Source organism: Vitis vinifera, chromosome 15, assembly GCF_030704535.1.
Source record: "Vitis vinifera cultivar Pinot Noir 40024 chromosome 15, ASM3070453v1".
Lineage (NCBI taxonomy): Eukaryota > Viridiplantae > Streptophyta > Magnoliopsida > Vitales > Vitaceae > Vitis > Vitis vinifera.
The window spans coordinates 21,824,077-21,839,441 of record NC_081819.1 but is presented as its reverse complement, the minus strand read 5'-3'; the positions used below and the strand labels follow the sequence as shown (position 1 = coordinate 21,839,441).

The window sequence follows — 15,365 nt, the reverse complement described above, 5'->3', positions numbered from 1 at the left end:
AAATAATTTGATGAAACACATGGGAAAAACAGTGAAAAGCACTTGAAAAAGAAAACGAAATTCAAAATTTGAATAGGATTTGATTTTCAGTTACTTCATTGGATGATACGATTAAGCATGACATTGAATGGCAAAAACTGACGACTCTTGCAATAACATTCAGAGTCTGTCATCAAAGCCTCTAATGTCCTTTCTAAGGATTCAAAACATTGATCATATCAATTTACACATGAGAACGTCTGTGTGTGACAAAAATAATGGACGTCCAGGCTTCATTTAGGGTGGACCAGGTAAGATGCCCATATCTCATCTGCCGGAGGTGGTGGTTGAACCCAGTGGCCTGGCATCCGACTGAATTCAAACAACATGGAATAAGAAAACTGGTTAAAACAGATCATAATGATATCAATGGAGCAGCAGAGGTTAACAACTATCATGGGAAAGTAGGCATCTTCCAGCAAGAAATTATGTATCTTACCTTCCGCCGGGTCTTATATATGCATCCCATGCTCTTCTAACCTGCAACTCAGGATGGACACAAGATTACAGAACTGAAAAAATAATGTGGATGAAATGAGATGCGTTTAGAGAAACAACCTTAACGAAATATACTGCAAGAAATGTAGAAATTGAAAGGGAACTAATTAAAATCACCTCAATAAGGGTGCCCATATCAGTATTGCTACCATGATAATAGTGATAGAATTCGATTGGTAAACTTGCTACAGAATCATAGGCTCCACCATGACTCCGTCCTTCTGATCTGTGGTTTTCCTTTTCAGTGAGTACGGTCTCAGTTATCTTATCCTGGCTCTCATTGTTTTCAACATTTTTTGTGCTGTTTGCATCTTCTAAATCGTGTTCACAGCCAGTGAGGTTTCTCCTAAATTCCTCAGCAGTTGCGATTGCGTCCTTGGCAGCATCTGTATCAGCAGCAGCCATTGCTTGTCGCTCCTCTTCCTCAACTGCAGCACGGACTTTCTCAAGGAACTTGTCATCCTCCTCGGGGAGAAAATGACCTGCATGATTATGAACCCATGATTCGTTAAACATAGAATGGAATATGTTTAAATTGGAGCACTCCTATTCAAGCCTTATGATCTTGGAAACCACATAAATACTACATAAAAGATCAATAAAACCGAGAATTTTAAGTTTATTACAGGTGCTGAGGTAATAGAACAGCGAGTATGTAGTCCGTTGATTTTAATTATCACTGAATGATCACATCAAATTCTAATATATGCATAAACAGCAGAAGGGGTGGAATTGTATTAGAAAAGTTTTCTTGTTATTGTATGATGAAAGAAGGGAGAACCAAATCAACTGAACAGAAAATGTGGCAGATATATTTAACCAATGACCAAAGATCTCAAAAAGGCTCACCTTGTTTTTTCAATTTTTGGATTCTGATGGAGCGTAACTCTTGCAGCTTATCCACAATTAAAACCATCTCAAGCTGAATTTCAAAACCTTGTATAAGATTGGATGGCCAAGAAAAAAGAACAGTAGCAACAATGATACAAAAAGGATTTTTTTTGCATCTAAGTTGTTTTCAAGTACATCAGATCGGAAGTATTCACCAAGGTTCATATGGATTAGTAACCATTGAATCTATGGTGGGAGAGTTAAAAAAGCAGATAAGCTGTCAATGTTAGGAATGTACATGTAGTAAGCCCTTAGAATTCTCACCTCAGATTCTAATGCCTTTCTCTCCTCTTTTGCTTTTAGCTTTGCAATTTCCTTCATCTTTTCAACCTGTCCACCAACAACCTTCGGTTAATAATTTGAAAATAGATAACTCTGCAACTATGTGCAAGCTGAAAACTCAGCTAGTGGATCAACATGATGGACAGAGGGGCAAACAAAACTAATAATCCTAATGTTACAAGAGTTTTACACCAGTCATCATAAACAACAAAAAAGAACTGAAACCCCCCCGCCCCACCCCCACCCCCACCCCCCCCCCCCCCCCCAAAGAAAAAAAAAAAAAAAGAAAGAAAGAAAAAGAAAAAACAGCGGGAAAATACATAAAGCAAAGCCGCTTAGTAAGAGCACCCAAATTTTGAAATTTTGGACCTTTTCCCTTTAATAAGCAATCCCCCTAAGTTGAGATTATCCTGTTGTACTGACCAAAAAATGCACATGAGCAAGCAGACACATGACACAACAAAGCATTAGGCACATAAGATGGTGGTGCTTTAATCCTCATCCTCCATATCCAAACACATTCACTTACAACAACAATCTACGCTCTACAAGCTTCACATGTTGATGCCTCCTTTAGGCACCAAAAGCTTATTTGTGTTGTATCCATTTTCATTAAAGATGAAAATATTGGTTTTCACGGATATATCAATAATTGAATTTTATGGATATATCAGGAAATATCGACAAAAAACTTTTACAAAAAATATCGGTAGTCAAAAATAGATCAAAACTTGTAAAAATGTTGAGGAAAATTCCAAGAAATGATAAAATAAGAAATAATATATACATTTAAATTGTTTTTAAAAATAATGTATATTGTGACATTTGTCATAACATGCAGGATTTGAAAACACATTAATATTAAATATTATAATATATTTAGTTTGAATATGTTAAAGGATATAAAAGAATGATGACACATGTATTAAGTATTTTTTTATTTTAAAATATTGATAATTTTATTTATAAATTTATATTTATCTTGTATTTAGTTATTATACAAAAGATATATTAAGATAATTAAAATTGAATGATTTACACTAATTTTATTTTAATTAATTTATAATATACGCATAAAAGATGTATGACGATATATATTGTTGTATGTGTACTAAATAATGTGTAGCAGATGTGGCCCGGTGATAAAGAGGCTCACTTCTCACCCCAGAAAACCAAGTTCGATCCTGTCGTATGTTGGGGTTGTGCTTTCCCAACCCAAAAGGAAAAATTCAAAAGGAAAAGCTAGACGCAGAGCTAACATGGCGCCAATAAAATCAGTGAAAATGCTGAGAATTTTGTAAATTTGAGGGAATCAAGATATCTCCACCTCTTATCCTGTCAACACCCTCCAACACACGAAATTTCGGTGAAATATTGCCGATATTTCCCGGCATTTTAATCCTTGATTTTCATTAGCAAGCAAGTTATCAATTCACCTCCTTTCTCTAAATATTACAATTTAATATCAGGATCTGTTCCATACTGATTTACCAACAACAGTATATTGCTTTCCCCTTAAAACAAATCCCTCTATCCCTTCTAAATTAATTAACCTTTAGATTTTTCTCTTCTAGAGAAATTGTTGACCTCATACAAAAAATCCTCTCCAGAGCAAAGATTTCTTGGGCAATCTTGCTCCCTTCCCCCCTCCCTTTCTCTCTCTTTCTCTTACATGCACACTCACACACATGTCCACTGACTCAATCACATGCACAAATTTGTTTCCAATGATGATTCCCAGCCCTATATATGAAACATACACACTGTGTAAAACCTTCCTTTCTCTAAATGTTGCAATTTAATATCAGAATCTGTTCCATACTGATTTACCACCAACAGTATATCACATTCCCCTTAAACAAAACCCTCTATCCTTTCTAAATTAATTAACCTTTAGATTTTTTCTCTTCTAGAGCAACTGTTGACCTCATACAAAAAATCCTCTCCAGAGCAAAGATTTCTTGGGCAATCTTGCTCCCTTCCACCCTCCCTTTCTCTCTCTTTCTCTTACACGCACACTCACACTCACACACATGTCCACTGACTCAATCACATGCACAAATTCGTTTCCAATGATGATTCCCAGCCCCATATATGAAGCATACAACCATGTAAAACCCTCCTTTCTCTAAATGTTGCAATTTAATATCAGAATCTGTTCCATACTGATTTACCAACAATAGTACATCGCTTTCCCCTTAAAACAAAACCCTCTATCCTTTCTAAATTAATTAACCTTTAGATTTTTTCTCTTTGAGAGCAATTGTTGACCTCATACAAAAAATCCTCTCCAGAGCAAAGATTTCTTGGGCAATCTTGCTCCCTTCCCCCCTCCCTTTCTCTCTCTTTCTCTTACACGCACACTCACACTCACACACATGTCCACTGACTCAATCACATGCACAAATTTGTTTCCAATGATGATTCCCAGCCCCATATATGAAGCATACAACCATGTAAAACCCTCCTTTCTCTAAATGTTGCAATTTAATATCAGAATCTGTTCCATACTGATTTACCAACAATAGTATATCGCTTTCCCCTTAAAACAAAACTCTCTATCCTTTCTAAATTAATTAACCTTTAGATTTTTTCTCTTCGAGAGCAATTGTTGACCTCATACAAAAAATCCTCTCCAGAGCAAAGATTTCTTGGGCAATCTTGCTCCCTTCCCTCCTCCCCTTTTCTCTCTTTCTCTTACACACAGTCACACTCACACACAAGTCCACTGACTCAATCACATGCACAAATTTGTCTCCAATGCTGACTCCCAGCCTTATATATGAAGTATATACACTATGTAAGAAAATTCATTTACCTAGCTTGACTTTGCACTAAGACGATTTAGCATAGTTATTGAAATGGCCACTAGCCAAACTCAGCAATAAAATATAATAAGTTAAACAGGGCAAACCAGAAAACGCATAATACAAAATACAAAATTTACACTGAAAATACATTATAATTGTGATACCTTTCGTTTGGCAATATCCTTGGCAATCTCACGAACCCTCCACTCATCAGCTTCTTGATCAGCTTGGTCAAATCGCTCACGCTCCTAAAACTCATTATAAGAAAAGTAAGCAAACAAAAGAAACTTTTGCAAATCAAAGTTGAGAATAAGCGGGGGATGGGGCCACAGCACATTAAAACAAATCTAGCTATAACCACCTTTGCAAGCATTTCAGCTATGTGTTTCCTCTTTTTCTTCCTCCAACGTTTATTTCGCTTGGATTTGTGTATTTTATTAGCTAATCTAACTGCTGCAGATTTTTCCTCCCAAGGGCTTGTTTCATCTGCGATAACTCTAAATGGTTCAAGCTGAAATCTTAATTTTGACATCAGTGCATTTGCAGCTTCCACTGAACACAATTCTTGAGATTCAAAACTAATCGTCCTATCTTCTAGCAATTTTGAAAACCCACAAACTGAAGTGTCGACAGACCCACCATCTGCATCCTGCTTTGACCCTTTACCATCCTTTATCATAATCAACATCTCTAGCTCTTTATGCCTGTCAAAAAAGGTAACTTTATTATAGCAAATGTTGTAAACAGCATAACCTTCATCACAAATAGAAAAAAAAACACGACATTATGTTCGATCCATGCAAGTACAAAGATCCAAATGAAAACAAGAACAAAGAAAAAAAGAGACCACAAACAAAATTACAATATGAACAAGAGAAACAGAAAACACAACCACCATGAAAGGAGCCAAGGTTTGTTAGGGGAGGTAGAGGCTAGAGCAAAGGATGGAAGGGGCGGTTCCCATTGTTGTATGCAGGTTCATATGGGATATATCTATATATTATTTTTATTTTTTTTATAAGTAGGAAAAGATATATTAAAGCGCTTGAAAAATATGGGAAAAATAATTCATAACTTCATATTCAGATCATGATTCAATTTGAAACAAAGAACTACTTACATTGCTTTTGCAATGCTGATAGTATCTTGCAAATCTCGCATTCGGTCTTGCACATTTGTGGTCTCCCAGAAAGCACTAGACGGTGGTAGGTTGGGTGGTAACATGGGAATCCAGGAAGGAGGATTCCCTAACGGGAAAGGCACTGGATTCATCGCTAAGACAAAGATTCAGCCGAAAACATAAGTTGAAAGTATCAATAAGACTATGATCTAAAGTTCCAATACCGTGCATTGCTGAAATAAATATTTAAAGCCTTAATTGGTTGTCTAGAAATGGAATTGGACTTGGAACTAGAGTGCCCAGTTCCAAATCTTTGGCTTTTGAATTGAAGTTCTGCGAACCCTAGAGTCCCCATCTCTCCAAGTCCGGAGTTTGATTGCTTTCTAGTACAAATACCACTGGCTTTAGAATTGAATGAAAAATCTCAAAAACCAAAATCTACGGTAAAGCAAGATCTCTCAATTCCACAGAATTGGAGTCCCAAATTAAACCCAATTCGTACAAGTGCAGCCAAAGAAATATCATGTTTAGGGCTGTGATAATTCATTTCAATACCTCGAAAAAGCTTCGTCCGCGAATCAGCAGATCAGAAAATGAATCCAAAACTCATACGTCCGTAATTACCCTCTAATCCTCTGTTTGGTTAGTAAGAAAATTTACACAAAAACAAAAAGAATTAGAATCTCTGACTTGAATTTTTCGTCGTTCAGCCCAACCGAACTACATTGAAGTACTTCTCACAGTCGAATGACTTTTTCCATCTCCCAAAAATCAACACAACGATCACTATAGGTCAATTTCTTTCGGTTTTCTTTGTTTTATCAGCGACCTAACGGTGGTGGGAAAGTTGATTTGAACGAAGGAAAGGATTATTTAAACCCTAGCTTACGCTGAAAATAAACTAAAATGGACATGGAATAACTGAACAATAACATGTCAAGTCAGGATGGCCGAGTGGTCTAAGGCGCCAGACTCAAGTTCTGGTCTTCGAGAGAAGGCGTGGGTTCAAATCCCACTTCTGACATTTTGAAAAAAAAATTAATTTTCATATTCTACATTCTTTTAAAAATTCTAAATTAAAATTTTGATTACAAAATCCCACTTTGACATTTTTTAAAATTAATTTCATTAACTTTCTCATTCTAGATTTTTTGAAAAATTTAAATCTTCTTAATCAATTTCTATTTAATTTCAATAACTTGGTTATTCTACATTTTTTTTGGGAATTTAAATTTTCTTAATCAATTTCTATTACACATTTTTTTTTTTGGAAAACAATAATATATGTTCTAAATATATTAATTTCATTTTAAATTCATTAATTTCCCTATTTTACATATTTTTATTTGGGAATTTAAATTTACTTGGATCCATCAATATATGTTCTAAAAATTCTAAATTAAAATTTTTAATAAATTAAATGATATTTAAAATATAAAAAAATTACATTATTTGACGTGATTGATCGTACAAATGTAGTCTACCCTAAAAAGGAAATTAAGCTACTATGACCAATCAAATCAGGTGCTTTATGATGAAAACCAGTCTAAATAGTAAAGTGATCGATCATATTTAAATTAAATGGTATTTAAATTTTGAGTTAAAAGTTGATGAGATTCAAAATAGATGCTCCAATATTAGTATTCTTTCCTTCCCAAATTAGAAAAAAAACAATTATAAATAAATGAGTATAAAAAAAATTAAATATAGAAAAAAAAAACTCTAGAAATTATAACTATTGATAAAATATCAAAAAAAAAAAAAAAGAATAGATCATTTTCCCACTTTGATTGGATGCCAGCTTTGGGCATTGGTATCCAAATTAAGGTCACTTTCTGTAAGAAATATCCCAATCATAAAGTTTTGGATTATTGTTGTAGATGGACTCATAACTTTGAAAGGTCCTATGCCCATAACAAAATAGAAAGAAAGCAAGGCTTAATGCCTTCATAATTCTTCTCTTTTTCCAAGTTGGGCAAATTCAACACCCCCACAAATCTATACTTCCTAATCTAAGCACCAACACTCAACACACATTTTGCATTGTCTCTTCACTTATAACAAAATTTCATATCCAAAAATCTCATCCAAAATCAAGCAAAAGGTGCTTTGATGAACATACCCTCAAGTGCCCCTCCATTAGGGTATTTTTCAGCCTTGTGGGCAACAAGGACTCCTGCACTATCTCATTTGCCCTATTCAGTTGTTGTAAAGAGACCATGGGAAACCCCATTTTTGCCTTGTTGGTCCCCCCACATATCGGGTCCTTAGAGGAATCTTATTGGCCATTTTATGCAGTTAGTCCCCTTGAATGATCCATCACAAGGTGCCCATCCTCAAACCCTAGCAACATCTGGTGCAGCTTTTATCTAATGCAATGATCTGAAGTCTGAATTTGTCTCAAATATGAATAGAAATCGATACAAAATGTCAGTTCGATACTTCATATTTGAGATAGAAGTTAAAATGTTTTTATTTTTTGTATTGAAAATCTATTAAGACTTCAGACAAAGAAAAAAATTCCAACATGCTATTGTGAACACAAAGAGAAGGTAGCAGCTATGGTCAACCCTTTCAATGGAGGCAACAATGACCTATGACCGACATTTCCGACACGCAACGTGAAGGGAGACCTTCTGGGTCCCGGCAGCCTGGTGGTTAAGCTCAATCTTTTTCAACCATTAGGCCTAAAGATGAGTAATCAAGTCTAAAAAGTCAAGTCCCACAAGCCTTAATCAGAATGCAGAAATGGGAATGTGTATTCCTATATTGGGATTGAGAGCTCTCTCTACCTTGAGCCTTGATGTTATTTTGGTCGCGACTTGGGACAATGACTGAATCAGGACGCGTAGCGGGGACAAGAGAGGTGGAGAAAGGGGTTGGTCTCCTCAACCTAATCCAAAGCCTCTAGCAACAAGAGAGAACAAATGAGTGGTGATGAGAGTCGTAGGTGGAGGGTGTTTCATGAGAGGTGAAGTTTGAAGAAAGAAAACAAAAAGGGAAATGAATAGAGACAGAAGGTGATGGAATCAGCTGTGGCTCTTCTCCTAGCATATTTCGTCCATGTCCCCCCATGGTCACCTCTCTCCATCCTCTTTCACACACAACAACAAACACAAACCTCTATTTGGATCTCAGCTTTACTCTATTGTTTAATGCAGGATTCACAATAAGAACAGTGTGCATATGATATAATTTGATAAACAAATCATGACATTATAATCTTAATATTTCATCATACAAAGCTATATATATCAAAATGTTGAAGTGATGCATGCCCTAATAACTCTATGCACAAAGTCCATCCCAGGAGCGTAAAACAAGTCAAGACTAGAGGGAATAATAGCGGTGGAGACAGGGACAGATTTCATCAACAAGGACACATTAAGGAAGAAGAGCGCAAAAAGAGGAAATGAGACCATTTGAGGGCCCTTCAAGTTTGAGTTCCACTGCACACATAAAAACTTTGCTTTTTCCTCTTTCATTGTTGTGGACAAAATTCATCTTTTATTCCCTAGGTCGGCAATTCCACAGGAACATGGAATGGGAATTCCTTCCAGGGGATATGATAGAAACACAAAAAATATTAAAAACCCTGAAATCAAATTATACTTAATGAGAGGTTTGAAATTTCTTCTCCTTACAAGAGCAAGAAGAAAAATGATATATAGTATTTGGTTTGTTTAACATGAGAATTTCCATGGTTAAGACTTAAGAGTATCATAGGCAAAAAGTTACATAAACAGCCGTGAAGCAAGAGGGCAGAAAAGGGACAAACAACAATTACTGGTGCTTAATATCTTGCCATGCATTTCTAGAAGCTCTTCTTCCTTCAATCTTTTTCACCCATTTTGCATAAAGCAAGTCTCATTTTTCTGCAATTAATAATGGAAAAAGATCAGAAACATGATAAAGTTATAACTAATTAATATATGATTAAGAAAATAGAGAGAGCAACAAGATACCAATTGATCTTTTGCAGTAGAGAACTGCCTCATGGATTGAGCTCTCCATGTGACACCAATCACCTACAGAGGAAGATGCACTTTGCTGCAGAGATGGTTGTGGTGAACCCCTCCAAGACTTAGCTTCCCACAGTCTCCTATCAATATCATCTACTCTAATACTTTTTCTTGAGCCACCTATTTTTCCGCGCAAAGGCCTAAAAAATCCAAAACATTTATACAAGGCACTCTTTGATGATTTTTGCCATTTTCTGAAGAAACTACAATGAATTCCCACTGCTGGAATACCAGGTTTTGAGGGAAGCGAAGAAACAGGCACAGAGGAAAGGGAGTGTGAGGTGTCCAACACCTCTTTCTTTGATGGATCGATGAACATAGGCACGATGAATCCGTTGGAGAAAACCTCATCAGCATGAATGAGAGCAACAGAAGACTGAGAGGTGGGAACATCAAAGTTAAAATTCTGGGCTTCATCCATCAATCTCTGAGACTTTAAAACATTGTAGTCCTTTCCCTTGGATGTGGCTTCATCGGAGATGTCAAGAGATGTTCTGAGGGGACTCCCAAGACCATCAAGAGATGATTTTACATTTATGAGCCAACTATATGAAAAGCTTTCAACAGCTAGAGGTGAGGTTTCCATGGTCAATCAGCAACTGTTTGGAGTATGAGGGAAATAAAAAAGATTGGAAGCTTATATATAATCATGTGAGGGAAAGGGCCTCACATGATTTATATCTCAGAATAGCCACAGAATCATGGTGACCACAAGTGCATGGATTCTCTATTCAACAATAATCAAGTGAAGACACATGTAACAGAAAAAGAGGACACCTAATGGACATTGGTTTTCATTTTCTTCTTCTTAATTCCCCTAATTATTGGTTGAATGTGTCATTACTTGACTCAGGACATAAAATTCTAGTCACCTTCAATGTTGAAGCACATCAAACAAGTTCCATTCTTAGAAAAATTCTGTTTCTTTCTTCTTGAAAATTTCTTCAGATTTCAACATAGGAAAAGCAATTCAGAAGAAAATTACAGAAAATGAATAGAAAAAAGAAAAAGAAGTTGAACTTTATCAAAGACTGGACCTGAAGTTTGTAGCAGTTAACCAGTTCCTTTGATCTATTCAAGGAAATTCTTAAAAAACAAAGAATAAAAATAAATAAATAGCTGTTAAATATATATTATTTTTATGATTTTTTTATCGTCTTCTAGAAGCATTTTCACAAATTAGTAAGCCAGAGAGTTGATAATAACTTCAAGAAGATATCCTATATCTAAGATATTGATTTACAATATCCTTCACTACATCAAAGAAACGGTCTAATCTTGAAAATCCAAATGTCCTGATAACAATGAGTGTTAATAAACTAAGCCATAGGCCTCTAGAAATTGTCACTTAATTATGTTCTAATAGTGATGCTTGATGCCTGCAGCATTGCAGCCTTGTCTTCTTGCAGGGGATGTAGCTCTTAAAACAAACAAGAAAAACAGAGACACTTATTTGACAGGTGATTAAAACTAAAGTGTTAACATGGGTCTCCCACAAAACCTGAAGTTGGGGCAGAATGTTTGTGCAATAAGGGGAAACAAAGACCAGTCAAAAGACCGAAACAGTACAGAAATTGAATTGGTAGAGGAGTGTTGGGAAAAATCAGCCAAAGTTTGAGAAGATGAATACTGAATTCTGTCATCACCAGACATATATGTATGTACATAGGCATATATCGAATATGGTATGATGTGCCTTGAATATATTCAAAAACAAAAATGAAACACACATACCTAGTGGTTTCTGGAGTGAAGAAAGTTGGATTTGAAAGAGACAAGAAAACGAGTTTTATGGTAAAAGAGAAAATTCAAGCTTTCACATCCAGCAACAGTGGTGAGTGAATGTGATTGTAGGTTCAAATCTTCACAGGCTCTAAGTTCTAAGGCTGGAGAGGGGGTCTTGTTCTTTTCACTTAAAAGTGCCAGTAAACTTCTTATCAGAATGCTTCAAAGCAAAAGAACAAAAGCAATAGACAACTGCCACAATATTCTGAAGACAAACACCTGGTGATCAGAAATGGGGAATTGACATAAAACCAGAGGAGGTTCCCTCTTTTTTCAAAATGGAGATGCCTGCCAAAGGCAACCCATGCGTGTGTATGTGTACACTGTTTGTCAAAAGAGTCCCAACCAGAGACATTCTTTAAGCCAAGATGACTGAATTAAGCGTTGAGAATTCAATATGCCATACATGATCATTGAGAAGGGTGGAGAGGGAGTCATTTTCACTGAAAAGTGGAAAGCACTTTTTTTTTTTTTTCTGAAAGAAAACCGCATGAGGATTCCTCGGTTCCAGGAAGAAGCTTGCTTTCTATGATATGGGAAATGGAAATCATGAGAGTGGTATCAGTTGCTGAATGCTATAAGCCTACAACAGATTCTATGATTCAATTCCTCATTGACAAATCGAGAAGGCAATAATTCAGAGATGGGCAGGAAAAATTTAATCTAAAGATCCAATATGAAAGCTGGGGATTTCATATCTTGTGGAATATGGTGTGTTACATTAACCTCAAGAACAGGAAACAATTCCAGAGAATATGTAAGCAAATTGGTATGGATTACCTCTCCGTGGAGGACGACTGGTAACATCCTCAGCAGCTTGGAAGATGATAAAGAAAAAGCCACTGAAATTATAAACAAGATAGGAAAAATTTTCAATGATGAGCAGTAAATCCAAGTAATCCTAACGTTGAAAAGACAAAATATCACAGAAGTTTGAAGAGCATTAATATTGCAATGATACCATCTGTTTGGTTGCTGAGAAAATGCAGGAAAACAGAATGAGCTGAAATTTTGAATGCTATGTTTATAGTAAAAGCCAAAAGGCTTACCTCAATAAAGGACGATAGCATTTGAAGGACAAAGTAAGCATAATTTCAATTTCTTTTCTTTTCCAAATTTTCTCAGCAACCAAACAGTGATATTGTGCACTGTTACTATTAAGAAATATTTGATTACTATTAATCAGACTTCGCCACTACAGTGGCATTTTCTAATAGTTTCCAAATAATGACGATCTTGAGACTGAGAAATTCCTTTCTTGAGGCTGAGAATTTTTATTTTTTTTAATAAATTTTCCCACTTTTTTCGCTGCAACCGAATGGAGATATTAATACAATAAGACTAAGAAAATTTATTTTATTTTCTCGGTAACCAAACGCTAGTACCAAGGTTGATTCTGGATCACTCCGAAACTCCAGCCCTTGAAACAGACTTGCTAAAGATGGTCCAAAACGCATCGTTTCGTCGAAAAGTTTCAAGCAACCATCGCCTCTCCGCTTAGCTCCTCTCACTTTAAAGTTAAAACGCAGCGTTTAGTCTTAAAAAGGATAGAAATTTTCTCCATTTTTTCAAATTTTCATTAAAAGGCAGCGTTTTGACTGCCAAAAAACGTAGAAACTTTTCTCCGTTTTGCTCTTGTTAAAATTGCTACACCAAAGAAACTGACTCACATGCTCCATGGTGCCTGAGGAGACAATGAAAGAAAAATAATTTCTAGATTAACTACAAATCCTTCGAAAAATCCAAATCCACTGCAAATGGGTTCGAGTTTCAATCAAAAACACAAATTTTTTCAGTAGGAATGGACGAATTAAGGGCATACAGAGGACATGGCGAATTTCGTAAGAATTTTCTTACCTTCTAGCCTGCCGTCTGCGTGAATCCAACACTATTCATTGATATTTCAAGAGAAAAAGGCAGGAGACAGAGTGGCTGATAAGGAAAGTTCCTTAGCATAAGCCCAGAAAAATGATTTTCACGGTATACAAACATCATTCCCCTGTAAAAACCAGGGTGAGTGAAGGCCTTGCAGGCTGAAAATACAGCACAGAATGGAATTCCAGTTGGGAATCTCACTGCCAATCCTCTCTTTGGTAATTCTGACACTGGCACAAGGCTCTGAAGCTAGTGGAATCGCCATCTATTGGGGCCAGAATGGAAATGAAGGCACATTGGCAGAGACTTGTGCCACAGGGAACTATGATTTTGTGAACTTAGCTTTTCTTTCAACATTTGGAAATGGTCGGACTCCCATGATCAACCTTGCAGGTCACTGTGATCCATACAGTAATGGCTGTACTGATTTGAGCACTGAGATAAAATCATGTCAAGCAAGAGGTATTAAGGTGATGCTTTCTCTTGGAGGAGGGGTGGTCAGCTACAGCCTTGCCTAAAAGGAAGACGCTAGGCAAGTCGCGACTTACATCTGGAACAACTTCTTGGGGGGTCATTCGTCTTCTCGTCCAGTTGGTCCAGCGGTTTTGGATGGAATCGACTTTGATATCGAAGGAGGAACGAGCGACCACTGGGACGATCTCGCCAGGTACCTTTCTGGATACAGCAAGAAAGGCAAGAAGGTGTACTTAACTGCAGCTCCCCAATGCCCATTCCCTGATGCTTGGGTTGGAGGTGCCCTGAAGACAGGCCTTTTCGATTATGTTTGGGTTCAATTCTACAACAACCCGCCTTGTCAGTACACTTCTGGGAATGTTGGCAACCTTGAAGATGCATGGAAGCAGTGGAATTCAGATATCTCAGCCACGAAGATCTTCCTAGGCCTGCCTGCAGCTCCTGAGGCAGCAGGGAGTGGCTTCATTCCAGTAGCTGATCTCACATCTACTGTGCTTCCAGCCATAAAGGGTTCTGCCAAGTGTGGAGGTGTTATGCTGTGGTCCAAGTACTATGATGATCAAACTGGATACAGTTCGTCTATCAAGAGCCATGTTTAGAACCAAGCATTTATCTCTTTTTCTGTATCTTCCCTGTTAATTCCTCTACTTGTGTTACTACTATTTCTAAAATATATGCAAATTTGTTCTTTTCCATTTATTTTCCCTCTATTGGAACATTTTTCTTTCCCACGTATCTCTAAGCTTTAATTGTCTCATTGCAAGCTCAACATAGAAAATACCACTTCAACTCCTCTTCAGCATTGTGATGCATTTTAAACTTTGAATTAAATTCATGCCTTAACAACATCTAAGAACCGGAAGGAGGTTGTTAATCACAGATAATATGAGCAGAACATGGACCGTCTTCTGGCCCTTTACAGGAAAATCCCAATGGTTCTATTAGTAAAAGATGGCTTCTTATATGGATTTCAGCGTTTGATGATTAATTCAGCTCAAGCTGTGAATGCCTCAGAAGTATAAATCGCCTAATGCCCATGTCAAAGAGGAAAGAAAAGAAAATTTTCCATGTTAATTTGCATGTAAAAACCAATTTTCCACATTCAATATGTCAACTACACTCATTTTATCTGTGGCCAAAGATATCATGAAGAGACATTTTAGTAGCGATTTGTGAAAAGCTAACCACATACGAACCCCTGGTGACGAATTCATACACTAAGCATAACTAGCAAAGAAATTGAACTCTAATCCTCTGTATGGTCTATGAGAAGACAAGACAAGGAAAGGGAAACAAGCTTGGAATATTTTAAGACTCCTTACCAGTAAACTGCAGGAATAGCAAAATGGACAAATCAGGAGCAGCTAGAAGACAAGGACTAAGAGACGAGGCTAATTTCATGTGTTACTCTGCTTACCTTCTAACTCGCCGTCTGCGTGAAGCTAACAATATTTATTCAAGCTTTAAGAGATAATAACAGGAGACAAAGTGGCTGTTAAGGCACGATTTCATGGACATAACTACAGAAATTAGTATCGGAGTATATGGACATCCTTTGCTTATAAAAGC

General features: G+C 36.6%; 2 protein-coding genes, 1 non-coding gene and 1 pseudogene across 5 annotated transcripts; 2 read left to right on the top strand and 2 right to left on the bottom strand.

Moving 5' to 3' along the window:
* Positions 1-60: 60 nt before the first annotated feature.
* Positions 61-6,642, bottom strand: LOC100258473 (U11/U12 small nuclear ribonucleoprotein 59 kDa protein). 2 transcript variants are annotated; one of them, XM_002279040.4, is made up of 9 exons: positions 6,196-6,642; positions 5,641-5,794; positions 4,882-5,224; positions 4,685-4,768; positions 1,693-1,758; positions 1,387-1,459; positions 655-1,019; positions 479-519; positions 61-351 (listed from the first exon to the last, which is right to left on the bottom strand). In XM_002279040.4, the coding sequence occupies exons 2-9, from the start codon at positions 5,790-5,792 to the stop codon at positions 273-275; spliced, it is 1,203 nt and encodes a 400-aa protein (XP_002279076.1). In that variant the 5' UTR covers positions 5,793-5,794; positions 6,196-6,642; the 3' UTR covers positions 61-272. The 2 variants fall into 2 exon arrangements, with proteins under 2 accessions (XP_002279076.1, XP_019081066.1); XM_019225521.2 differs by having other exon boundaries at positions 168-351; positions 479-551.
* Positions 6,581-6,664, top strand: TRNAL-CAA (transfer RNA leucine (anticodon CAA)). The gene has a single exon. It is a non-coding gene; the product is annotated as a tRNA-Leu (tRNA).
* Positions 6,665-9,204: 2,540 nt separating this feature from the next.
* Positions 9,205-12,951, bottom strand: LOC104881922 (probable membrane-associated kinase regulator 6). Of its 2 annotated transcripts, XM_010663556.3 has the most exons (4): positions 12,833-12,951; positions 12,228-12,289; positions 9,606-10,261; positions 9,205-9,515 (listed from the first exon to the last, which is right to left on the bottom strand). In XM_010663556.3, the coding sequence occupies exons 3-4, from the start codon at positions 10,246-10,248 to the stop codon at positions 9,508-9,510; spliced, it is 651 nt and encodes a 216-aa protein (XP_010661858.1). In that variant the 5' UTR covers positions 10,249-10,261; positions 12,228-12,289; positions 12,833-12,951; the 3' UTR covers positions 9,205-9,507. The 2 variants fall into 2 exon arrangements, with proteins under 2 accessions (XP_010661858.1, XP_059599228.1); XM_059743245.1 differs by lacking the exon at positions 12,833-12,951 and having other exon boundaries at positions 12,228-12,751.
* A 507-nt stretch (positions 12,952-13,458) lies between these two features.
* Positions 13,459-14,432, top strand: LOC100255156 (hevamine-A-like; annotated as a pseudogene).
* The last annotated feature ends 933 nt before the right edge of the window (positions 14,433-15,365 follow it).